This window comes from Danio rerio, chromosome 4 (assembly GCF_049306965.1).
Source record: "Danio rerio strain Tuebingen ecotype United States chromosome 4, GRCz12tu, whole genome shotgun sequence".
Lineage (NCBI taxonomy): Eukaryota > Metazoa > Chordata > Actinopteri > Cypriniformes > Danionidae > Danio > Danio rerio.
In genome coordinates this window covers 73,558,670-73,586,287 of record NC_133179.1, presented here as the reverse complement: position 1 = coordinate 73,586,287, position 27,618 = coordinate 73,558,670, and the positions used below count along the sequence as shown (strand labels likewise).

Sequence of the window (27,618 nt, the reverse complement as noted above, 5' to 3'; positions counted from 1 at the left end):
GCAGCATTGAGTGTGATTGGCAGGAGGAATGTGAAGGGAGCAAACTATTTCCTCAGGACATTTTAAACTACAGCCTAAACAGGGTTGGACTAAAATAAAGTGAAGTTTATTGGAAAATAAATACCAAATAACACAATTTTAAGTGTTTAAAAATAGACAACAAAATACAGCAGCCATATGTAACATGTATTACATGTCTGAAAAGCTCCAGAAGTGTATATTTCTGTTGCACTATATATATATATATATATATATATATATATATATATATATATATATATATATATATATATATATATATATATATGACATGCATTAACAGAATTGTTTTCTTAGGCTGTACTAAAACACATAAAAAACATTCATGTTCACAAATATTTTAAGTTCCAGTGGTTTGTGTGTTGTCTTGAAGACACGCCCACAGTCAGGAGAATATCATGAATATTCATGTCAGTGGAGCCAGTAATATTTCAGGATATACCTGTAGATCACACAGGTGTGTTTTAGTGAAGTGAAAGAGTGAAAGAGCTCAGATTGTGTTCCTGCTGCACAAGAGCGTCTGTACTTCTGCAGGTAAGTTTAATATTTCTACTTTATGCTGATTTGTGGAGATGATAAAGGGGTTTTATATGTGTGAGTGTGATTTAAATGTCTGATCCTGAAGATCAAATCCTCAAACACAAACAAACTTTTGATTTTTGTCAAAACAGTCATTTAAACTTTGTGTCTTAAAAACTTAAATTTTAATCCCGTGAAAATGTTTGTACTCTTCTATATCAGGGTGACTTGATCATTTCTGATCATTCAGCACAAAACATAATTTTAAACATTGAGAGTTTCAAACTCGAAAGTAAAGTTAAACCAGATGTTCCAGTTGATCAGGAAGAAACTCTGCTAAAAAACAACAAGCGGATGTCCCTTATACAATCTGCATTTAACCCTTAACTGACAGCTTGATGCTTTTAGTACTAAATAAATAAAAATAAAATAAAAATTATGACAAACTATTTAATCTTATTTTATAGATCTGCTTTGAGTATTCTTAAAGAGATCTCTCAGATTTAATCTCTAATACCCGTTTTACCTTCCTCAAATACTCTATTAACACACTTGTGCTCAGAGAAACAGTATAAATATTTTCAGCTGCAGTGGTTTGGGTGTTGTTTTGATGACTCGTCCACAGTTATTAATATTTCAGGATATACCTGCAGTAGTGTTGTCAAAAATATAGATATTTCAAAATGCATCGATACTGCATTATTTTAAACAATACAGTTTTGCTTTTGGTTGGTATCGATAGCGGCTTTGGTCTCTTGAGGGTTGATAAACACTGCTCATGAGCACTTTCTCTCAGCCCTAAAATGTAATCTGATGAATGGTTGAAGGGTAAATGCCTGTAAGCCTTTTCTAGTGCTTCTGGAATCTTTGTTTTCTGCTCTGAATTTAATCTGACTCCAATTTTAAGTGACAATTGAATTTAGACTATTTCTGATTATAAACAGGTCACATTAGTCGTGTATGAATTAATTTAGAGTTTTAATTTATATCTGCTCCTATACTCTTCAATCATACATTCAATCTGGGACCAAATGCCACTTAAAGTTTCATGTCCAGGGTTTACGTGTTTCTCACAGACTTGATCTCAATGTTCTGAAGTTAGTCAGAGGATGCAGAGTAAACTAATACCTCACAGTCTGGTTGCCTCCTGCTCACTTGTGTTAAGTTTATTTAGTTATTTCCACACAACTTGCTACTCTTAGTGATTAAACAGAAATTAAAAGGTCTGCCGTACTTCCTGCTCCATACAGTCATATGAGCTTAGAAATCTATAAAATCCTGTCACAACCAGTGATGTAAACAATTACAAATAATCAAACTACTGTAATTGAGTATTTTGTCTCAAAATATTGTAATTTACTAAGTTGTTTTATATATATATATATGTACTTTTACTTGGTACTTTTACTCCACTACTGTCCTTCAACCTGCAATCACTACATTATTTTCTTTTGTCTATGGGGGATATCCAGTCCAATCAGATCACATATAGAAGGTAAATCAGAGCATAATGAACTACCTCAAGACATGGGGGATTTAGAATTACATCAAACGATTTGGAAGCATTAAAATTGTCCAAGAAGATGTCCAAAATCTTTACACGCATTGACCCAGAGACTGTTGAGACGATGTCACTAATGAGAAGATGGTGGATGATTACTGTATGATGACCCAAATGGCCTTACACACCCAGCAGACATAAGACATAAACATGTCAACAGATTGACGTTGTACCCCAACGTTGTGGGGACGTTGCATTTTGTTTCCACCTCTGGATCCAATTCTCTCAAACATCCTCCAGAACATTTCCCTAACCATAGTGCCGGCCCTAACACACACCATAAACACTTCACTCCACTCTGGCACATTCCCAACCATCTTTAAGCAGGCCTGGGTAAACTCATTGCCCAAGCAGGTTCTACATAATCATTTCTGCTTTTACTGGACCCGTCTGCTGCTTTGGATATGGTGAATCATCAGATTCTTCATCAGGTCTTCAGTGAGCCCAACTGAAGTGTACCACCTCTCATTACCTCTCTACATTGGTTACCAGTAGAGGATTGCATCAAGTTCAAATCACTGATGCTCTCTTACAGGACAGCCACTGGCACTGCATCCACTTACCTCCACCTGCTGCTGAAGGTCTACAAACCATCCAGTGGCCTTTGATTAGTGAGTGAGCACTACCTTGTGGTACCATCACAAAGAGGCTATAAGTCACTTTACAAAACCTCTTCCTTCAATATTCCCACACAGTCTGCAGATTCACTGGTATTAAAACAACAAGTAAAAACCCAACTCTTCCGAGATCACCTGAACAAAAAATAAGGGCCCCCTCTTCTCTCCCCACTTCACCACACAACAACCCCAAAACATTATCAATTTTGAGTGTGCCTCACACAGGTGAGTGGACTGTACAAACCACCTATAGAAAACACACTCTTTATCCCTCTGACACGTTCCTGTAACAACTCCATATAAAAAAGGCTTTAGTTCTTTTCATTGTTGGCTGGTACTAGCTTCAGTTTTGCAACATGTGTGGAACAACACTTGTGGTGTCTGTGCTCTGAAAGGCTGGAAGACAGCAATAGTGAGATGGACTTTTGGCCTGCTGGCATAGATGCGATGTTAGTGAAGTTTATTTATGAACTAATTTAGAGAAGATCAAATGATTATGACTGTTCACGGCATTGTTAGATGATTCCTAACTCACTATAAATAACTAGCTTTTCTTAACTCAGTATCTTCATCTTGAAGAATCCCCCTTCCCACCCCTACTCCCCCTCCTGTCCAGATGGGTGACAGCGCAGGGACCAGCACTGTTGCCTCACAGCAAGAATGTCTCTGGTAAAGTCCCTACTAAACCAGTTGACATTTTTGCGCAGACTTTGCTCATTCTCCCCATGCTTGTACGGGTTTTCCCCGGTTTCTCCAGCTTCCTCATACAGTCCAAAAACATGCAGTCTAAGTAAATTGAACAGAACAAATTGATACCACAGTCAAGCTCAGGGGAGTTCATTGAGATCTGCCTGAGCTCAAACTCCCCTCTCGTCCTGCAAATGGGAGGGAGCCCAAGGCTCGAGGATCTCATAGGTTCAGGGCTCTCTCCTGGGACAGCATGACAAACAAGCTTTATTATCAATCATTAGCTGAGTGTGAACTCTTGGAAATGATGAAGAGTTTTTTTGTGTGTAAGTGGGATTTTAATGTCTGATCCTGAAGTTGTCAGCCTCAAATACCATTTAAACACAATGTCAAAACATCATTAAACACAATGTCAAAAGTATACTTTTTGATTCTTTTAAAAATATCTCTACTTTTCTATATCAGTCTTTCAGATCATTCAGTGAAAAATATAACTCTTAACAAAGAGCGTCTCGAACTTGAAAGTAAAGTTAAACCAGACCTTCCAGTTGATCACGAAGAAACTCTGCAGAAAAACAACAAGCTGATGTTCCTTACAAAAACTGCATTTAACCCTTAACTGACAGCTGACTTTAGTACTAACTCAATAACTAACTATTTAAAACTAAATAAATTGGCTAAACTTTGTTATCTTGACAATATACAGTTAAAGTCAGAATTATTAGCCACCCTTTCATTTTTTTTCTTTTTGAAATATTCTCCAAATGATGTTTAACAAAGTGAGGAAATGTTCACAGTATGTCTGAAAATGTTTTTTTCTTCTGGAGAAAGTCTTATTAGTTTTATTTTGGCTAGAATTAAAGCAGTTTTTAATTTTTTATAAACCATTTTAAGGTCAGTATTATTAGCCCCTTTAAGCTGTATTTGTTTTCAATAGTCTACAGCAGGGGTTCCCAAACTTTTCAGCCTGCGACCCCTGATATGACGATGCCAGTGACTCGCGACCCCCAATATCCTGGCTATGAATACAGAAACCTTGCATGCAATGTCACACACACACACCAATACACCCAGGGATATTCTTCGTTTAATGTCAGTGCGGTAAATGGCCCAGAACCTTTAACCTGTTGTTATAAAATCAATCTGCTGCATCTGACGCTATTGCTGTGTCTTTAATATAATGTAATTACCACTGCGGTCGCAATCCAATAGAACTAGTTACTATAAGCTACTATAGTAACTATATAGTAATTATAAATGACTTTATTTTTTCTCTTCTGTAGGTTATGGATAAAATATGGTCATTCTTATATGATTTAATAATAATAAATAGACTTTTTTAAAATAACCAGGCGACCCCCCCTTCATTGTCCCGCGACCCCTCGAGGGGTCCCGACCCCCACTTTGAGAACCCCTGGTCTACAGAACAAACAACTGTCATACAATAGCTTGCCTGATTACCCTAACCTGCCTAGTTACCCTAATTAACCTAGTTAAGCCTTTAAATGTCACTTTTAGCTGTATAGAAGTGTCTTGGTAAAATATATATCCAAATGTTATTTACTGTCATCATGGCAAAGATAAAATAAATCAGTTATTAGAGATGAGTTATCAAAACTATTATGATTAGAAATGTGTTGAAGAAATCTGCTCTCTGTTAAACAGAAATTGTGAAGGAAAAAATAAACAGGGGGGCGAATAATTCTGACTTCTTGTGTATATCATTTTATTTTATAGGTCCAATACAGCTTTATGTATTCTTCAGAGACCGCTCAGATTTAATCTCATATACTTTTTCATTCTTAAAGATATTCTATTAACACACTTTTGCTCTGAGAAACTACCAAGATATCTTCAGCTCCAGTGGTTTGTGTGTTGCTTACAGTCAGGAGAATCTCATGAATCACACCGCCACACGGTGGAGCCAGTAATATTTCAGGATACACCTGTAGATCACACAGGTGTGTTTTAGTGAAGTGAAAGAGTGAAAGAGCTCAGATTGTGTTCCTGCTGCACAAGAGCGTCTGTACTTCTGCATGTGAGTTTGACACTTCTACATTACGCTGATTTGTGGAGATGATGAAGGGTTTATATGTGTGAGTGTGATTTAAATGTCTGATCCTGAAGATCAAAACCTCTAACTCTGATTAAACATGGTGTCAAAACAGTAATTTAAACACTGTGTCAAACAAATGTTATTCCCATGAAAATGTGTGTACTCTTCTATATTAGTATGAGTTGATCATTTCAGATTATTCAGTAGAAAATATATTACTCTTAACACAAAGAGTCTCGAACTCAAAAGTAAAGTTAAACCAGTCCTTCCAGTTGAACAGGAAGAAACTCTGCTGAAAAACAACAAGCTGACGATCCTTACTCTGGATTTAACCCTTAGTTGTCAGCTGACATTTTAGTACTAATTAACTAACTAACTAAATAATAATAATAATAATAAATAATAGGCTAAAGCTGATGTTATCTTTACAAACTATATAATCTTATTTTATAGGTCCAAAATAACTTTAAGTATTCTTCAGAGACCTCTCAGATTTAATCTCAAATACATTTTAGTCTTCTTGAAATATTCTATTAACAAACTTGTGCTCAGTTAAACTGTGTGAATAATTTAAGTTCCAGTGGTTTTGCTGTTGTCTTGAGGATTCACACACAGTCAGGAGAATCATATTCATGCCAGTTTCTCGCTGCAGATGTGAAAAAAGAAGTGCAGAAAGTTTGACATCTATTATCTGCCAAAAGCTTTAAATTTTAACACTGAAAAAGTTTTTTTTTCACTGATAAAAGTCATCACTACTAATTTGCAGTTCAACATTTTCTTCAAAAAATAACCATTCATTGGCTAGTTTAGCAACATTATTTAATAAGAATCTTAAAATAAGATTTAAGAGCCCTCCTATAGCTGGACATAGTATCTTTGTACACAATTCTACAGACCTCTTAGTGTTTTCCACTTATGTTCAAGGGTACAAGTTGCGGTTTTTAGAGTGTGAGTGTGATTGTTATACCATGGTGTAGTTTTATTCTCTCTTGATTTGACGAGGTCAGCAATATTTAGTGTGTTAGTGAAGATAGCATCCATACTGCTAGTTACTACATTAAGGTCATTTGTGTTTATGGATTCATTTAGAAATAGAGAAAAATCAGGTTAGTTGTTTATCGATTCATCTTTAGTGGACGGGACGATAGATCCATCAGGGTGATATATCTGTGCAGATCTGCTCATTTCAGGTAAACACAGATTATAAAATAAGTGGTAGTTGCCCTAGATGTGGCTTAAAACCAGCTAAACTGAGTCACATGTTTTGGGTTTGCCCTAGACTGAATCACGTGGAGTGCTTTGATTGATGTGAAATAACAAAAACTATATAAGTGTGCTATCCCTCATCATGTGGTGTGTTTGAGTGCGGTGTTGTTCGTGAAGTGAACATTGATTGCTATAAAGTGTGCTGTTCTTCATCTCAGTATATTGTCATCTCCAGGTGATGGTCAGCGGCTGATTGTTTCCTGAAAGCTCTGCTAATGTCTGCATTGGTGTTTTAGCTGCAGTATGGCAGAGGAGCGAGTAAAGGACTCTCTCTCAGAGAAACACAGGTATTGACTCTGTTTTTACACCATTATTTCAACACTTTCTCTGAAGAACAAACACCAACAACAATGCACTTATTTGTGCTGCTATTGCCTGATCAAATGATGGACAAAGCTTCAGTTTACAGCTTCAGCAAATCTGTTTAGATCACTCTAGATCACAGACAGCCTAAACATGTTTACCAGAACTCAATGTGTGTCATGTGTGCTGTTTAAAGTCCTCAACAACATCAGAATTAAAGCTGACCCCAGAACAGTTTCAGCTTGTGCTTATAGAGGAGATGAAATTAAAATATACCAGAATTTCATTTAATAAAATGATTAAAAACATGCATGTTAAACTTATATATAAAAAGCATATAGTTCAGTAAATGGAGTTTTAGAATATTTTTTGTCTCTCAGATTTAGAGATTATATTAAATTGTATAGATATTTTGTGTTTTATATCTCCTCCTCTGGTTTCTGTAGTGAGTTTTTACTCCGCAGATTCTATCACAAGGTTTTGAGTCAATTGTGTTTTCAGTGAAGCTGAGATTGTGCAGAATGAGAAAGCAGCGCATCACTCGTCTATTTACCCATGATTCCTGTGTAGCAGACCTGATCAGACAGACCTTTAGTCAACAATTAGTTTGTGCTGAATTAAACTACACAAACTTTAATCTCTTTAATTTGGCGACCTGCTTCTGTGAGTCATCATCGGAGGGGTCAACTGAAAATAATCTTTCTTCAATGTTTACAATTTGAAACTAATTCTAAATTCAAACCTAGTTCAACCATAGTCATTTCGCCAGCTTACAATTATAAGGTTCTCTCTGTATTCTGAATGATTTTAAGATATTGATCTTCAAAGTTTTTGCATTGCATATAGCAGTGGTTCTCAAACTGTGGTACGTGTACCACTAGTGGTACGCGGGCTTCCTTCTAGTGGTACGTGGAGGAATGAAATATGTCATGTACATGCTACACACATTTCAAAATTTATTAAAAATGATGTATATAATATGCCATATATGGCATATAGCCTATATTTCTGAGGTAATCTGCCACGTTTTTTTAACTGTGCAGAGTTGTAGCTGCTTTACTGGGCCTACTACACTACTGAATTTCAATACTGCTCATTTTGGTGGTACTTGGAGTGAGAATTATTTTCTGAGGTGGTACTTGATGAAAAAAGTTTGAGTACCACTGGCATATAGCAAACAATATGCGCGCAACAGTTCTTTTATTAACTTGACAGAGACCCTAAGAGTTCTCTAAATTTAAATGATCAAAACTTTCTTACATTTGCAAATTGGAGTATAATTTCATCATTTTCCATTTAGAATTATAAGGTTGTATCTGGCAGATCAATCATTAAAGCATTAATAATCAAGAAATACAATAAAAAATATATGTAAGTTAGTGTTGTAACAATATGTTGATGCTGGAGAAAGTTGAATTTTTGCTTTCTATAACATTTATTTCATATTTTAGGATGAGTATTTTTTCTTGTTTAATTTTTCCAGTGCAGATGTTAATTTTATGTAATTAATATGTTATTATTTATTACATTTTATGCTTCATATGAATTATTGAACTATATTTCTTGAATTATATGCGCTATTAATTAAATTAAGTATTTTCCATTCAAGGCTTAATATTAAATTTAAAGACTTTAAAGGAAACAGACGATGATCGAATAAGTTTAATAAACACTGAAAAGTGTTTCACTGACTGTATGTAAACAAATACATATATATTCACATTTAATATATACATTTTTATAATAAATTTTTTTCAACACTGTAAAATTTAACATTTCATCTTAATGTTGCCGACACGGTGCCACAGTGGGTGGCATGATCACCTCACAGCAAGAACGTCACTGGTTTGAGCATCAGCTGAATCAGTTGGCATTTCTGTGCGGAGTTTGCATGTTCTCCTCATGTTGTTGTGGGTTTCCTTCAGGTGCTCCAATTTTTTCCCACAAGTCCAAAGACATGCCATACAGGGAAATTGAGTAAGCTAAAATTGGCCATAGTGTATGTGTGTGATTGAGTGTGTGTGTGGGTGTTTCCCAGTGATGGGTTGCAGCTGAAAGAGCATCTGCTGCGTAAAACATGCGGGATAAGTTGGCAGTTAATTTCGCTGTGGCGACCCCGGATTAATAAAGGGACTAAGCCGACAAGAAAATTAATGAATGAATGAATCTCAATGTTGGGAAATGCTTCTAAATCATTACATTTACACACATCTCAGTTTTGTGTGGTGCAGCATTATTTAGCAGACTCTGATTTTGTGTGATTTTGTCTTTCTGTTGTTTCCCGCTGTCAATGGAGCAGTCTGGCGAAATGACAAAGAAAGCTGATCCTGATTGTCCTCGTGGGTGCATTAAAAATGCTGATTGGCTCACAAAAAGAACCTTATAAAGCAAAGCTAGAGTTCGACTTTGTAGATAAAACCTTTTTTGTTTTTTTAATAAAATGTCTTAAAATGTAAACAACTTAAAAAATGTCACATAACATAAATATGTTGTCATTTAATAAGAATATGTCAAGAACTCAGTTTTGACAAAAATGTCAGATGGAACCTTATAACTCCAAGGTGACGATATGTCAATCCTGCACACTGCACCTTTAAAGGAGACTGAAGTTTCTGCTGCAGTTCATTCCTCTGGTGTGTTTGTGTCTTCAGTGTGGGTTCAGGATCATGTGTGTCTCTGAAGAGTGACAACTCAATAAGGAATCCACCAAAGTTCAGTGAGGAAACACCATCATCAGCTCAAAGGTATGTTGTGCTTCACATTATTGCTCACACATGGACTGTTTGCCAATATTTCATTATTCATCATCAGATTTTATTGTTAAAAAGATGCATGTGTGTATACGCCTAATTCTTACACATTAATTATTAAGGTAAGACTTGTGATTTTTAATCTTTGGATAATTGTCAAATGTATAAAACTTTTAATGTCAACTGTTAGAATTTTATTGTATTGATGTACACCTGATTAATGATAATAGTTGATACACTTTATCTCTGTAGAGTGAGGTCGGAAATGGGAAGATTGTTTATTGTCATTGCTGTGAAGATTATAAGTTATTGTGTGATTAATGGATAATGAAATGAGAGTGACGGTTTAGCTAATTGCACATTGTGATTGACTATGGAATAAAAGGGTGGAGTTAGAGAATTATGTCACACACTGAGGAAGGCTTTGTGCCGAAACGTCTGTTTGTCTGTTATCACCCGTAAAATGTAAGAAAAAGTAAAAATAAAAACAGTACGAAGCAATTGAGTGCGAATCATTACCTTCTTTTGAACAATAGTAACGATAAGATTAACGCAGCAAACCAAAGAAGTAACTAAAAAAAACGCAAGCGCGCAGGACAAACTTCAGTAACTTTGCACACGTAATAAAATGTCTTAAAATGTAAACAACTTAAAAAAATGCCACATAATATAAATATGTTGTCATTTAATAAGAATATGTCAAGAACTCAGTTTTGACAAAAATGTCAGATAGAACCTTATAATTCAAAGGTGACGATATGTCAATCCTGCACACTGCACCTTTAAAGGAGACTGAAGTTTCTGCTGCAGTTCATTCCTCTGGTGTGTTTGTGTCTTCAGTGTGGGTTCAGCATCATGTGTGTCTCTGAAGAGTGAACACTCAATAATGGATCCACCAAAGTTCAGTGAGGAAACACCATCATCTGCTCAAAGGTATGTTGTGCTTCACATTATTGCCCACACATGGACTGTTTGCCAATATTTCATTATTCATCATCAGATTTTATTGTTAAAAAATATGCATACGTGTATATGCCTAATTCTTACACATTAATTAAAATAAGTGAATGATCAGTAATAAAACAAAAGGAAATAAACTAATTGCAATCAATTCTTAAATGAATACAATGAAACACATACAAAGGTAGTTTAACCCTCTGAGGTTTAAGGGCATCATGTGATCACAAAGTCATGTAAAATTCCTTTTTAAAATTTTTCTGAAGCAAGAATAAATAAATACATATATATATATATATATATATATATATATATATATATATATATATATATATATATATTATACAAGAAATGTGTGAAGATTCAAAGATATAATTGCAGATAACTATATTCATTTATTCATTCTTTTTCTTTTGGCTTAAAGATGCAGTATGTGATCTGCCAAAATGCTAGCCGCTTAGCATATTATCTTTGGACGGTGGGGAGGGACTGTGATTCAAAGTCACACCCCCTGAAATCGCAAGCGCTCACCGCGTCACAACAACAGACAGACAACCCACTAGTTCATGTCATTCGCCAGTTAGTGTTTGGCCAGCGGAGTGCAGGAATTACATTTATTTTTTTTGCTACATTTACAGGCTATTTCAGAGTGAATATTCAGAGTAGCGTGGTGAACAGTATAGGCAGGCTGTCAGTAGCCGCGTTTCCACTATCGCGTCTAAAGCGAGTGAGCCAGGGCGAGCCAAGGCCAGTCGCGTTTCCACTGTCACTTCCGGGGCCTAAGCGGGCCAAAGTGGGGCTTTCTTGGGGCCAGTGGCCGGCCTTTTTTGGCCTGCCGAATACCTTGGGCCAAGGAGAGCCAACTAAAGCTTCGGGGCGGAGTGAAAGGAGAGGCGGACTTGGCCCCGAGTCTGGGAAAAATGGCTTGTCGTCATTACACTTTTCCGATCGCACACGAGTACATGAGCCAAACACACAAACAAATAAATAAATGAGGGAAAGAAAACTTCTAGCCTTATGGACTGAGGTCTTTTGCTTATACTCACCTCGAAATTTTGAAAATGGAATTAGACACTGGAGCTTCTGTTTTTTTAATTTTCAGAGATCTTTACAGTGCAAAATTGGCCCAAAAACTATTGAAAACGTATACAGAGGAAGCAGTGTCCCCTATAGAGCTTAATAAGGTCAAAGTGAAAATGAACAAACCACTTTTCGGCAGAGAATGGCTAAAGAAAATCAGGAAGGACTAGGCATGTTAAAGGGTGTCAAAGCCAAAGTGTTACTTAAGCCACAATCTCAGCCTCGATTTTGCAAAGTACGCAATGTTCCTTTTGCTCTGAAGCCAAAAGTTGAAGCCAAAATTAACCGATTAGTGTAGCTTGGAGTTATCTCCCCAGTGACGTGCAGTGAGTGGCCCACACCAATTGTACCAGTTATAGAAAGGAATGGGTATGTGAGAATATGCAGAGATTTTAAGGTGACAGTGAATCCTGCTCTGTGTGTTGAGCATTACCCATTTCCACGCATAGAGGATTGATTGGCATCCATAGCAGGGGGTCAACGTTTCACCAAATTAGATCTCTCAAATGCATAACTTCAAGTTCAAGTAGCAGAAAGTTTAAGGAAGTACCTCACAATCACCACATTGAAAGGGTTGTTTTGTTATAATCGTTTACCATTTGGAAATGCGTCGGCACCGGTGATTTTCCAAAGAGTGATGGATCAGATTTTACAAGGCCTCCCTAATGTGCACTGCTACCTCGATGATATGTTGGTGACGGGGTCCAATGAGGAACAACATCTCAAAAATGTGGATGCTGTTCGCAGCCGTCTGAACGAATTTGGACTGTGCCTTCAGCGTGAGAAATGTGAATTCTTTAAGGATTGGTTTGAATACTTGGGGCACATCATTGATGCACAGGGCCTTCACAAGTCACCAGAAAACGTCAGGGCAATTGTGGATGCACCTGAACCTAAGAATACTACACAACTTTGTTCATTTTTGGGACCACTAAACTATTACAGTTGATTTATTCCAGATCTGGCATCAGTGTTGGCCGCTCTTAATGCTGTTTTGTTCTAAGAAAAATGTGGCTGTTGTCTCAGGAGTGCAAGGAAGTTTTTGGTGAAGCTAAGAGCTTGTTGCTGTCACAGGGTGTGTTGACACATTATGATCCCCATCTGCCAATCAGGTTGGCTTGTGGTGCCTCACCATAAGGCATAGGAGCTGTTATCTGCATCTTTCCAGATGGACAGGAAAAACCTAATCGCCTTTGCCTCAAAAACGCTGACTAAGGCAGAGCAAAATTATGCTCACATCGAAAGAAAGGCACTTGTTATTGCTTTTGGAGTACGTAAATTCTACCAAAACCTGTATAGGTGAAATGTATATTACTCATGGATTACTGTCCGGTTACAACCAACAAAAGCCATTCCACCCATGAATGCGTCAAGGTTTCAATGCTGGGCTTTGTTATTAACAGCTTATGATTAACACATCAGGTATCGAGATCATGCATCATTGTAATGCAGATGGATTATCGCGACTGTCTCTGCCCACTGCACCTCAAGTTAAACAAGACACAGTGGACTTACCTCAAATCAAACAACTGGTGGCTCTACATGTGCAGTGCGCAGATGTTTGTGGAGAGACAAGGACTGACCCAATCTTGTCACAAGTAATGAAGATGGTGACAACTGGACATTTTCCACACCTTAGGGATGCTAGTAAGGTTTTTGCCCCACATGTGAATAGAAAGGATGAGTTGACAATCCAACAAGGCTGTCTTATGTGGGGAAGGAGGGTAGTTATTCCTCCTAAATGCAATCCAGGGTGCTGCCTGAAATTCATACAGGACATCCAGGTGTCGTGCGAATGAAGGCAGTTATGTCTGGTGGTCAGGCATTGACACTCAAGTAGAACAGTTGTCAAACAACTGTCAGTCCTGCCAACAAACACTAAAAGCACCTGGACCTTCTCCCTTACACCCCTGGAAATGGCCAGAGTCTCCTTGGCAATGTATGCATGTAGACTATGCTGGTCCATTTGAGGGACAAACGTGTCTCGTAGTAGATGCTCACTCAAAGTGGCCTGAAGTGTGTGATGAACTTTTTTTGTTGGCTTTACTGTAGCTTGTGTAAAATAAACTGTAAATCAAACACTTCTTACTTTAATATCTCTATCAAAAAATATGTTCTACTCTCTGTAAAGTATTTTATATGCTTAATAGAATAATGACATTTCTGTAATTTCTCAACTAAATTTAATATGTAACTAATTACACAGGTAGCAAATCTGTCCACTGTCCCAACTGTCTCCTTATAATGAGCACATGTATTATTGTCAGTGTTTGTATATCTGTATTTCTTTTTGCCTCTAAGTGTATGATTACAGTAGTTTAATCTGTTAACAGTGTTGAATATGAGTCAGCAGATTCAGGAGACAAGACTTACAGGAGACACAAGAGCTTCACAGACAATCTCCAGTCCATCTTCCAGGTAGGAAAAACTCATTTTGATTCATAATTAAGATTCCTAATATTACAGACAAAATGGTAATTGAAAAAGATCCTGCTTCAGCAACACATTTTTATTGTTATTTTTCATTTATGATGTCTAAACAAAGACTTAATTTGAACTGTCAGTAAAAATCTAATAGACGTCTAACAATATTCCAAAACTATTACCAGACTAATCATCAAATAAGACAGACCTCACAATCAGCCTTGTTTTAGCTAAAGCATATTTTATCTATGTTTAGATGTCTATCAGACTTTTTTTAACCACACAAAAGGTTATGTTGTTTTTGTTCTCAGATTGCTTCTGTATGTAGGACTTCTTTCTTAAACATCTCATCCAAAGCTTCTGTTGTGTTTTGTTGTAATTTTTGCCTGTTGTAGATTTAAAATATCTTAAATCATTCAGCGTAGGGATATGGAAGTGTAATGTGCTCAAGACCTGCCTGAATCAATTGTAGCTGTGTGTTTATCTGAAAATAACATTTGAATATTCACCAGCTAATCAGAATCAAGCATTCAACAGACACTTAGTACAATGCATTATTATGTAATTGCAAATATTGAGTTGTTTGTGGACCTACATTGAATGTTTGTGAATGAATGGTTAAATATTGTTCTCTTGTCTTCAATCATAGAATCTTGAGACTGTAATAAACAGATTTCTGAAGAATGAACTGGAAAACTTTAGGAAAATCTTACAAGAAGAAAACAGTCAAGAGTTTGTGAAGGACTTTAATGAGAACAGAAGCATTATCACAGAAGCAGCTCTTGATCTCACACTCTTCTTCCTGAGAGAGATGAAGCAAGATCAAGCTGCTGATACTCTCCAGGGTAAGAGACTCATGACCATCTGTCAGACTGACACTTACTAATATAGCTGGAAAAGTCAAGACTAAATCTCTGTGTTTCTTTGCTCCTGTGTTTAGGTGAGCTGTTCTTCACTAATCAGCTTAAATGTAGCCTGAAGAAGAAATATCAAAGTGTGTTTGAAGGAATTGCTCAGCAAGGAGACTCCACACTTCTGAATAACATCTACACAGATCTCTATATCACTCAGGGTGCGAGTGAACAGGTCAACACTGAACATGAGATCAGACAGATTGAAGCTGCTTCCAGACGTCATCAGTCACTAGAGATACAGGTTGAATGCAAACATTTGTTTGAAGCAGCTGAACAAGACGAGCAGATCAGAACTGTCCTGACAAAAGGAGTTGCTGGCATCGGGAAATCAGTCTCTGTGCAAAAGTTTGTTCTGGATTGGGCTGAAGGGAAAGAAAATCAAGACATCAGCTTCATATTTCCTCTTCCATTCAGAGAGATGAACTTAAAGGAGAAAGAAAGACAAAGTTTAAAAGACCTCATAACTCAGTTTTTCCCAGAGACTAAAGGACTGAACCTTACAAGAAGCACACGATTCAAAGTCCTGTTCATCCTTGATGGATTGGATGAATGTCGTCTTCCTCTGAACTTTGCTGGTAATGAGACGTGTGGTGATGTATCTTCAGCAGTCTCTCTGGATGTTCTCCTGACGAACCTCATCAAGGGAAATCTGCTTCCTTCTGCTTTCATCTGGATCACCAGCAGACCAGCAGCTGCCAGTAAGATTCCTGCTGACTGTATCGACCGGCTGACAGAGATACGAGGATTCAATGATGCCCAAAAGGAGGAGTACTTCAGAAAGAGACTCACAGATCAGAATCAGGCCAGAGAAATCATTGATCACATTAAACAGTCAAAGAGTCTCTTTATTATGTGCCACATCCCAGTCTTCTGCTGGATTTCAGCCACTGTTCTCCAGAACATACTGAAACTGAAACACAGGGCTCATGCTGAAACACTGCAGGAATCTCCCAAGACTCTGACACAGATGTACACACACTTTCTCCGCTTTCAGATCCAGCAGAGCAGAAGAAAGTATGATGGAGAAAACACAGCAGATGTCTCCTGGAATCCAAAGCTCATCCTTTCACTGGGGAAACTGGCCTTCCAGCAGCTGGACAGAAACAATGTGATCTTCTATGAGAGCGATCTGAAAGACTGTGGCATTGACGTCTATAAGGCATCGGTGTACTCAGGCATGTGTACCCAGATCTTTAAGGAGGAGACGGGAATTATTCTTGGTACCATGTACTGCTTTCTTCACTTGAGCATTCAGGAGTTCATTGCAGCCCTTTATCAACATCTGATTCTAGACAATGACAAGACACGAGCAGAAAAAAGCAGAGATGAGTCCATGATTGATTTGCTGAAGACTGCAGTGGACAAGGCTCTGGAAAGTGAGAATGGACATCTGGACCTTTACCTTCGCTTCCTTCTCGGTCTGTCACTCCAGTCCAGTCGACAACTCTTACGAGGCCTGTTGACACAGCAGGATGACAGAGACCAGAGCAAAGAGGAAATAATTGCCTACATCAAGCAGAAACTTGAAGGGAATCTGTCTCCAGAGAGATCCATCAATCTGTTCTACTGTCTGAATGAACTGAATGATCAAACTCTGCTGAAACAGATTCAGTCTCACCTCAGTAGAGGAAGTCTGTCATCTGCTCGTCTTTCACCTGCCCAGTGGTCTGCTCTGGTCTTTGTGTTGTTGACCTCAGAGGAGGAGCTGGAGGAGTTTGAGCTTCAGAAATTCCAGAGATCAGACGAGTGTCTCATCAGACTATCAGCAGTCATCAAAACCTCCAAAAGAGCTCTGTAAGTCAAAGTGCTTCATTCTTTCATCTGTAGGAGTCCATCTATTATCCCAAAGATGAAACTAACAGCATGGTCAAAAGTTAAATAAATGTAAGCTTTTCTAGTGCTTCTGAAAAGCATTTTATTTATTATAATTTATTTATATTTGTTTTTTAGCTCTAATTTTAATCTGCCTCCAATTTTAAGTGATCCTAAAATGTAGCCTGTATTTCTAATTGTAAGAACGGATCACATTCATCATTTATGACTTAATTTAGAGTTTAGATTTATATCTGTTCCAATACTCTTCAGTTATGTGTTTACTAGGGACCAAACATCGCTCAGACTTTCACAGTCCGGGTTTTGCATGTCTTCTCACGGACAGTATGTGAACATCCTAAAGTTAGTCAGAGGATGTTGAGTTAGCTAATACTTAAATATTCTGGTTGCAAATTGCTCACTTCATCCAAGTTGACTTAGCCACTTCTAGACAACTTGCTAATTTCAGTGATTAGATGATTAAAGATCTCCATGCTGTCGTGTCAAAACGGCTCTGTACAGTCAAATGTGTCTCTAGAATCAAAAGTCTAACCATGTCACATCATAAAGGTAGCGCAGACTCCATGTAATCTACTGGATATAAATGATTTCAGCAGGTCGCACACCAGAAGTGTCGCTCGGCGTCGTGCAGCGCCTTGCATTTTAAAATTCCAAACATAGGTTTCTATCAGGGTACACACTGTCGCTGCAACTCGGCTTCTGTCGGCAGCGCCCAGCCACGACTCAGGTCGCAGTTCATATTTCAGCTGTGCCACAGAGCGCCATCTGATCAGTTTCATGTTAAATATTATGCGAATGTGCGCGTCTGGTGTGTAATACTTTATACTGGCATGTGTGCGCCGTGTTGCGGCGCTTCTGGTGTGCGACCTGCTTTAGGGTGCTTTCACACTAGCACTTTTGGTCTGCACCTGGGTTTGTTTGACGTCATAGTACAGTATGTTTAGCTAGTGTGAACATGTTTTCTGAACTCTGATGCGCACCCATGAACCGTACCTGAGTCCGCCTGAAAGAGGTGGTCTGGGCTACGGTTCATGCGAATTCTGGTACAGTTCACTTCTGATGTGAATGCAATTGTACCAAATAACGAAAGTGAACCGCCAACTGTACAACTAACTATCGTTCTCATAACGTTCGTTCGTGTATGTGTGTGTGTGTGTCACGTTTCGTATCTTGGTGACAAGTGTGACTGAGACAGGGCAAACACAGTGATACTCAGTGATGTTTGCTTGTCTCCTCCAAAAACAGCTCCTGCAGACACTGTGTGATGTTCTGAATGTTTATAACATGTTTGTGGCAGATAGACGCGAGTCGCTTACTGTATATCCAATACTAAACGACTCAGTAAAAGCAGAATGACTGCGATGTGCGGTGCTTGCTTGCGTCACCTTCACTTAGAAATGGTCGTAAACAAAACAGCAGCTTGATGACGCAATCGTACCTGGTTCAGAAGGAAAAAAGACAGCGTCAACACAAACCAACTGAGGAGGTGGCAAGGGGGGACAATCGAACTTGGGCACGGTCCAGGCAATTGAACCAAGTGTAAAAGCACCCTTAATGGAGAGTAAAGGTTTAGGAGAACTATCTCATAAGAAACCAGTAAGCCAGTAAATTACATTGTTTATTAGTGGAAATTGCACAAAAGTCAGCTATAAAATGAAACAGCACCCCAAAAGTTCTTCCTGGTGAGAGTTGAATGATCACACTGATGTTTTTTTTTTTTTTTTTTCATTCTGAAATGAATGAGTCCGCTCTGATTGGTCAGCTAATGTATTGTGCTGTGATATGCAGATCGGCTCCACGTCACCAGGAAAAGTGTCACGGCTCTACAAGCACACACTTTTGCGCTGTGTAAATCCTATCAGTCAGAGTAGCTGTTATCCGTATCAGTGTGAGCCTGAATCAGACAGAAAATGACACAGAGGACACAGCTGAAGCTCACGCCTGCTCTCTAAAATATCATCTGACAAGAGTCTTTCACATATATTCAGAATAAGCATGTGTGAGTCATATGAAACATTCTCATATCTTTTGCAGCATTGATTGGGCGGGTTTCATTAGCTTTTGGGCTGGAATCAGTCAGCTCCATCTGGCAACACTGATCTTTTGTGAGTTTATTATCTGAGATGAAGGATGCATTTAAAAAAACCTGTGTTAGGAGTTTAATAAAGAGTTGGGCTATTGGAACATCTGAAGGAAGCCATTTAATTGTGTTTTATTGACATTAAAACTATTAAATGCTAAAATCAGCAGATGTGCTCACTAATTAGTGAAGTTAAACCAGTCACTACAGTCAGATGTGCTTCTGTGATATATAGAATAACAGGTGAACAGCTGTCACTCATGTTAAGGGTATATTTTAATTGAGATCTATTTTATAAAATGGATATTTCTATAATACTGGTGAAACGTGTTTAATTGCATATTTATACATAGAGAAAGATGCTATGTGCATTTATTGAATTAATTATTTTGGTTTGCCGTGTCTGCGTCATGACGTCACCTCGCGCTTCAGTGGGTGACGCGGCCGTGATGTGCTTTATTCATAGTAAAGACACCATTGAAGAAGCCATCTCTGGACCGCTCTCTTTTTCACCTTTTTTTTTCTTTATCTTTATAAACTTCTTTACAGGTAAATGTAAATTAAGATGCACGTAACATTCTTTCGTTTATGTATAAACACTGTGTAGGGTGATATTAATGATTGATGGGTTGAATGCAGATCGTTTTATTCGACTTGGAGTATCACGAGGTTAGCATATCTGGAACACGTTAATATGAGTGCCTTGCGATTAGCGTGTTAGCCGCTACATGTGACCAAATACCAGTACTGTATGCCAACACAGTTTGTGTGTTTAAAATTGTAATGTTGTTACATGTTTGTAAGTTCTTCTAAACAGATACTTGTAGATAATTGATGTATACAGTGCCTGAGTTATACATAATGGTTAAACAAATTAACCCTGTTGATGCCTTTTCTTTCTAATGAAGTATCTCAGATACTGGATAGCAGTTTGTACAGTTTGTAGGGTTTAACATGTTGACATCCTAGATTTAATGTCATGACAATGTTATATATATATATATATATATATGGAGTTTATGTGTGCATTTTCAATAGCTTTTTCAATTTATGAGAATGTGTGCTTGTTGAACTGCATAGAAAGAGAGAGAGTTTAGCAAATAACTTTTTGATAATATTTACGTATTTCCTTTATTCTGAATTAGTGTGTGTGAACTCATTCATGTCTACATTTAGTGATCACAGGAAAGCAATAGCACTGTTATGTGTTGAGTTTTTGTTATAGTCTTATGCTTTAAAAATTCATTCATAGTAAAGACACCATTGAAGAAGCTATCTCTGCATCGTTCTCTTTTTCACTTTTTTTCTTTATCTTTATAAACTTCTTTACAGGAGTATTAGAAGTATTAGGAGTATCTTTACAACATATTGTGTTTGTCCTCTACACAGGCTACAGGGCTGTTATCTTACTGTTCGGTCCTGTGAGAGTTTGTCTTCAGCTCTACAATCCTCAAACTGTGTGCTGAGAGAGCTGGACCTGAGTAACAATGACCTGCAGGATTCAGGAGTGAAGAAGCTCTCTGATGGACTGAAGAGTCAACACTGTAAACTGGACACACTGAGGTAAATGATTCTCCACTCTACAATAACTACAGTCAGACAGTTTCATATTGTGTTACCAAATGTGGAGCCCCTTTCAGGTAAATTGGCACAAGAATAATAAAAAGGGATGCAGGGATGTGATTTTATTCGTTTCTGCACATTGATAATGATTATATGATCATATCTAGGAGTTGACTCTGAATAAAAAAGACAAATCTATTTAAATGTAAGCTATCGGTGATACTTGTGGATCCAGGCTGTCTGTAGAACGAGTTTTCTCCACTGCGTCTGTCATGGGTCAGCTGTGATCAGCGCAGTCATCAGCATCATCATCTCTGTAGAGGAACACGATGACCAATCACAGGTGTTTAAGAACTCGCTCAACAGTGTTTAAAAAGCAAACAGGAATAATTAATCAATGACAAGTCAATACAATGTTTATTTATAAAGTGCTTTTAAAGACAACAAGTGTTTACCAAAGTGTTGAACAAGCGTGCACCATATAAACAAAGGACACATAAAGGACACAAGACTTAACACAAGAAGACAAGAGTATTGTTGAACTCCAGCATAACACTGTATGACAACACTTCAGATGACTGATCTAGAGCCTGCAGCTAATCAATCTGACAGATTCTGGAGCACATTACAGCTCTAAAGAGCATTTAAATGTTGAATGATCTTATACAAAACAAATACATTTATAGAGAGGCTATATAAGTATATCATTTCACTCACCTGGGAAACGGAGGCCACATGAACGGTTTGTGAAGTGCACACAGCATGCCATATCATCTGATACTTGTAGGAGACAATTCCAAAAGACAACTGACTGTGTAAAGCCGCATAAACAACACAAAAATACATCGAGTTCAGCAGCTAATCAGCCGGAATCAGCTAAGGTGAGGAGACGGAGACCAGCGAGACCTAGCTGTCACTCAAGTGGCCACGCCCTTAATTATGCAGACTTAATATCACCTAATACAAAGGAAACGGATGAGTCATAAAAAACATCACCCCCTCACAGTTATCATGAAGGCTAATATTAGCCATATGAACCAAAACACCTTTATTCTGCTGTAAAGTCGGCCATTTTAACAGTGGGCTCAATAGAAATCTGCTGTATATGGAGCCAGGACTAGTGGGGTTTCCATGAATTGCAGTTGCAGGTACTTCTGTGTTAGCTTCATGAGGGAGAGTGGGAGTTTACTGCTTGGTCATTGCTCTACTTATTTACTCAGTGCTATAGCTGAGCACCGTGCACTGTAGCACCATCTACAACAGTAAATCTACACTGCAGAATTCAGTGTTAAATATTAGACATTATTTATAAAGACAGACAGGCCTACAGAATTATCATTAGAGTGTATGAACGTGAATAGCAGCTGATGTTTTTGATAACGGCCACAAAACTTGATGCTGAACGCTGTGAGTTTGTGTCAGGATGATGATACATGAGCCGACTTTATGAGCAATGTTGTACAGTATTACAGGACGTGATGCTGCTTGGCTTCTTTCATAAAATTGGCAACAAACATTTTACATACAAATTGTAAATGTAGGTTAGTTTATAATATTGTATCAATAGTATGAGAGGACTAGTTACCTACCTATCTCACTCACTATCCTTCAGCTTAGTCCCTGATTTATCAGGGGTTCCTACAGCAAAATGAACCCCCAATTATTCCAGCATATGTTTAACACAGCAGATACCCTTCCGGCTGCAACCAAGTACTGGGAAACACCCATTCACACACACACTTATACACTACTGCCTATTTTAGTTACCTATTATTCCCCTATACTGTGTGTATTTGGACTGTGGTTGAAACTGCTACGTTTTACTTTTTAAAAAAAAAGTGTACTTTTTTAAAAGTGTAGTCAGTTCTTCTACTTTTACCAGAGTCATTTTAAACATGAGTATCTGTACTTCTACTTAAGTAACGGATGTGTGTACTTTTGCCATCTCTGCTACAGTCAGATGTGCTTCAGAATATTAAACACACCACATCAACAATATTCAATCAATATTGTGTTTGTCCTCTACACAGACTACAGTTCTGTAATCTCACTGTTCAGTGTTGTGAGAGTTTGTCTTCAGCTCTACAATCCTCAAACTGTGTGCTGAGAGAGCTGGACCTGAGTAACAATGACCTGCAGGATTCAGGAGTGAAGCTTCTCTCTGATGGACTGAAGAGTCAACACTGTAAACTGGACACACTGAGGTAAATGATTCTCCACTCTACAATAACTACAGTCAGACAGTTTCATATTAGAGCTCTTCATGCTTGAACATGTTAACCCTGGGTGATACTAAACCCCAGATAACAGGAATTATGGTTTATCAGTGATTGTGTTTCACACTGCTCATACTATACCTGTAGTTAACCCTCAGGGGTCTGAGGTGATTTTGGGACCCCTGAGATGTTTTGACATGCCCTGACATCTGTTTTGTAGAAATAAATATTATGTGTGGTTAGTAGGTTTTAGAGAAACAAATGTAGCTGAAATAAGATCCATAAACCAGACTGAATGTGCCTGAACAAGAGTTTAGAGTAAGCAGTCTTGTAGACTAGAATATTTACTGCACAATTATGTGAAATTATTCTGTTCTCTCATTCAGAGAAAACATTACAATGATCTACATTTTGTTAAGTGTGTTTTGGGTGATCTCAGCTGTATGTGTGAGTGACAATGCTCATGAATAATTCACACCTGAGAGACAACAGACACTCCCCCACTCACCCATCAAGGGCAGTGTACAGCAATGTCCATCTGCAGAAGCTAGCCCAAACTCAATGCTTGTTGTGTTACTGCTGTGTGACCATGTAAACACTCTGGGTAAACAATATACAGTGCTCAGCATATATAAGTACAGCCCTCACTAATCTCTCTTTTACATTCATAATTTAATAGGAAGCTCTACAGTATTATATTTGTGCATATACAATAGATTAGCCAAATCTGGAGCTCATCTAACAAAATAATTCATGATAACAGTGTAAAAACTAGTGCACTCATATTTATGTGTTATAGAAAAATATTAAATACAAAATTAAACAGAGGAAAAATCAAGAGAAGCAAAACAATAAAAAAAAGGCGAAATTTTGTAGGGTTTTTGCAATATTTATTTTAATTGTATTATGTTATATATTATTATTATGTTATTATATTGTATTATCTTTCAATTTCGAAATGTGTTTTGCTGACTATATGAATGTCATGAATAAATCAGTTTAATAAATGTGTTCTGTTTAAATGCAGCAGAATACACTGCCTATATTGACTGAGAAATGGAGGAAAGTCTTGGTTTTCAGAATGGGCTGTCCTCCATTATGCTGAGCGCTGTATGTGACTTATACAGCCGCACATATAATATATATTTGAAATGGTGTAAAACGTGTTCGCCAAACTCTCTTGTGCATTAATCCAGCATTTAATAATCATTTCTGAATGAGTCTGAGACACTGAAGTAGAGGAATGACAAACGCTTTAAACACAAGAATAAATCAGATTTAAACATGAAAAACAATTACTGTAAATCTAAATCATATTTGAAGAGCTTTAATATAGATTTCACTAATGGTTGCAGTCTCAGTTCACTGTTTGAAAACTTTACCAGGTTGTGTCTGTCTGTGGGTGTCAACATTCAACATTTCTGTGTGAACAGCCCTTAAGTCTTACCAGATGTGGAGCCCAAATGTGCTGGGTAATATTTTGCTTATATTGATATGAACTTCTACAGATGATGTCGAGTCCTTGTTGAGTGTGTGAGTGTGTGTGTGTGTGTGCTGATGTGATCAATAAGGAGAGCTGATCAGGATGTGTGTGTTCATCACTGCTGTTGACATGAGCAGAAACAGCAGTCAGCATCTTCACAACACAAAGAGATGTGTGATTGTCCAACTGTGTGATGTGGACTATTGCTGTGTTTGTAGATTGTCTGGCTGTATGGTGACAGAGGAAGGCTGTGGTTTTCTGTCTTCAGCTCTGACTTCAAACCCCTCACACCTGAGAGAGCTGGATCTGAGCTACAATCATCCAGGAGATTCAGGAGTCAAGCTGCTCTCTGAACAACTGGAGGATCCAAACTACACACTGGACAAACTCAAGTATGTGGAGCAGCACTGATGTCGTAGCGCTGAATGCTCTTAACTCTTTCCTGACAGACATTTTCATTTATTTGTTTTTGTGAGTTTTACTTAATTGTGACAGCCCTCTGAATAATCTTTAGGCAGGAATATCTGACCATATTATATATTAAAGAATCATCCTGCTTTCAGACAACAAACAGGTTTAATCTATTTTCTCAATCATCTGTTTGTGTTTTATACACACTTAACTGCAGGAACAAGATGTATAGTATATAGCACACACACACACACACACACACACACACACACACACACAGCACTAGTGTTTGTCGTTGAGCTCCACAGTGAATCAGATTTGTCATCACAGTTGTGAATGTGTAAATGAGTGATTCCAGCAAGTCTCATATCACTAATCACACACTCTCAGCTCAGAATGATGGAGTTCTGAGTCTGTTTGGAGATGATGAAGAGGCATTTGACAGAAGATGAAGATCTCCATCATATTTCAAGTCATTTAACACTGAATTCTGCTTTATTATTGTGCTGCGCTTTTGTCAATTGATCATTGAATGAATCCTTCAGTCTTTATATCTGTCTGTTTCTGTGTTTCCATTCTGTTTTCTGTTTCCACATCTGATCTAAAAGCTCTGTGTGTCATTCAGAAGCTGATTTGACAGCTCCACACACACTCATGTTGTTTTACTGCAGTTATTAATGCACTGAGATCAGCCAATCCCAATCCAGCATTCAGCACACACTCCACATGTCTTATTGTGTGTGTGTGTGTGTGTGTGTGTGTGTGTGTGTGTGTGTGTGTGTGTGTGTGTGTGTGTGTGTGTGTTATAAGCTGATGTTTGTGTACTGACTGAATGTAAATCTGTGTGTGTTTACAGTCTGGATCATGGAGGAGAGACGAGGATTACAGCAGGACCACGCAAATGTAGGACCACACACACACACACACACACACACACACACACACACACACTCTCTCTCTCGCTCTCTCACACACACTCACTCACACACACACACACACACACACACACACACACACACACTCTCTCTCTCGCTCTCTCACACACACTCACTCACCAACACACACACACACACACACACACACACACACACTCTCTCTCTCGCTCTCTCACACACACTCACTCACACACACACACACACACACACACACACACACACACACACACACAGCTGTGGTTGTAAATGTGTGTGTTCTTGTGTTCAGATGTCTGTTTCCTCACTCTGGATCCAAACACAGCACACACTCGACTCATTCTGTCTGAGGAGAACAGAGAGGTGAAGAGTGTGAGAGAGAATCAGCCGTATCCTGATCATCCACACAGATTTGATGGTTATCCTCAGGTGTTGTGCAGAGAGAGTGTGTGTGGACGCTGTTACTGGGAGATTGACTGGAGTGGAGATGCTGGTGTGCGTATATCAGTGTCATATAAGAGCATCAGGAGGAAGGGAGGAGGTGTTGAGTGTGTGTTTGGAAATAATGCTCAGTCCTGGAGTTTGTTCTGCTATTCCTCCAGATTCACATTCTGGCACAATAACACACAGACTGATCTCCCAGTGGAGGCGCTCAGCAGGAGAATAGGAGTGTTTGTGGATCACAGTGCAGGAACTCTGATCTTCTACAACATCTATAGAGACACAATGAGCCTCATCCACTCAGTCCAGACCACATTCACTGAGCCGCTCTGTGCTGGCTTCTGGGTTAATTATGGATCATCAGTGAAACTGAGCTGAAGACTGACGAGAGATTTACCCAGAATCCTCTGCAGGAGCAGTCAGCAGCAGTGTGTGTGTGTGTGTGTGTGTGTGTGTGTGTGTGTGTGTGTGTGTGTCTGTGTCTGTGAGTGTGTGTGTGTGTGTGTGTGTGTGATGCATGTGTGTAAGAGAAAGAGTGTGCGTGTGTGTGTGTGCGCAGGTTTACTATTGTTTGTGCATGTGTGTGCGTGTTCACTGCTGCGTGTCTGTGTGTGTGTGTGAGTGTGTGAGTGAGAGAGATTTGATTTTGATTTTAATTGCAGTTATTGAGTGATTGTTCATCTCATTTCCACATGTGTTATTATTGACATCAGTTGATTTATAAAGCAATTCTTGATTGATGACAGACACAGTCCAGCATCACAACACCATTCACACTCAACAACAGTCACTGCATTTGTCAAGTTACAGTCATTAAATCCTCAACACTTCTAGATGTTCTCCTGTGTTTAATAATAGATGCAGTGTTTTGTTCATGTCTTTGTTGATTTCATTTCTCCTAGAAACACAGATTGCTCATTTTGCTCGGTCAATAAGAACTGAATTAGTGGACATTTGTATTTCTGCATTTGCTTTACTGAAAGCCTCAAATAAAAACCTGTTTTGAACAGAAATGAGGCATTGGTGAAAATAAAGCAGTCAGGATATTAAACAGTGGAGAAAGTCTCGTACACTCTGTAAAACAATGAACAATAGTTTCTCTCTCTGGACAAAATGGACACGTCTCACTGATATTAGGGCTCATTTGTGTTCACAGCTACAGCAGCATGTAATATTCTCCACTGCAAGTGTCCTCCTCTTCTCATCAATGCTGCTTTATAGATCATTCTCCATTCTGCTTTCATGACTTCTTCTACTGCCAGTGTGTTTCTCCATACCATGTCAGTTCTGTCTTTTAAAATGTGCTTGTTATTTATTTCCACAATATCTCTGTCAAATATTTCACCTTCGGCTGAACTAACATCAGCACTTTCATTACAACACAGCGATGGACTATTATCCCCAACATCTCCAACAACAGCTTCAATTCTGATATCAGGGAAAACTCCTCGTCATCTGGGATAAAAAGATCCCGACTAGAACTCTCCAGCAGTGTTTTTCATTCAAC

General features: G+C 38.2%; 1 protein-coding gene across 2 annotated transcripts; it reads left to right on the top strand.

Moving 5' to 3' along the window:
* The first annotated feature begins 513 nt into the window (after positions 1-513).
* On the top strand, positions 514-27,167 carry si:dkey-71l4.4. Of its 2 annotated transcripts, none has more exons than NM_001114315.1 (12): positions 514-573; positions 6,921-7,032; positions 9,700-9,792; positions 10,639-10,731; positions 14,169-14,253; positions 14,909-15,104; positions 15,200-16,967; positions 20,476-20,649; positions 22,680-22,853; positions 24,567-24,740; positions 25,616-25,662; positions 25,963-27,124. In NM_001114315.1, the coding sequence occupies exons 6-12, from the start codon at positions 15,071-15,073 to the stop codon at positions 26,487-26,489; spliced, it is 2,898 nt and encodes a 965-aa protein (NP_001107787.1). In that variant the 5' UTR covers positions 514-573; positions 6,921-7,032; positions 9,700-9,792; positions 10,639-10,731; positions 14,169-14,253; positions 14,909-15,070; the 3' UTR covers positions 26,490-27,124. The 2 variants fall into 2 exon arrangements, with proteins under 2 accessions (NP_001107787.1, XP_073802815.1); XM_073946714.1 differs by lacking the exon at positions 514-573 and adding an exon at positions 5,381-5,461 and having other exon boundaries at positions 25,963-27,167.
* The last annotated feature ends 451 nt before the right edge of the window (positions 27,168-27,618 follow it).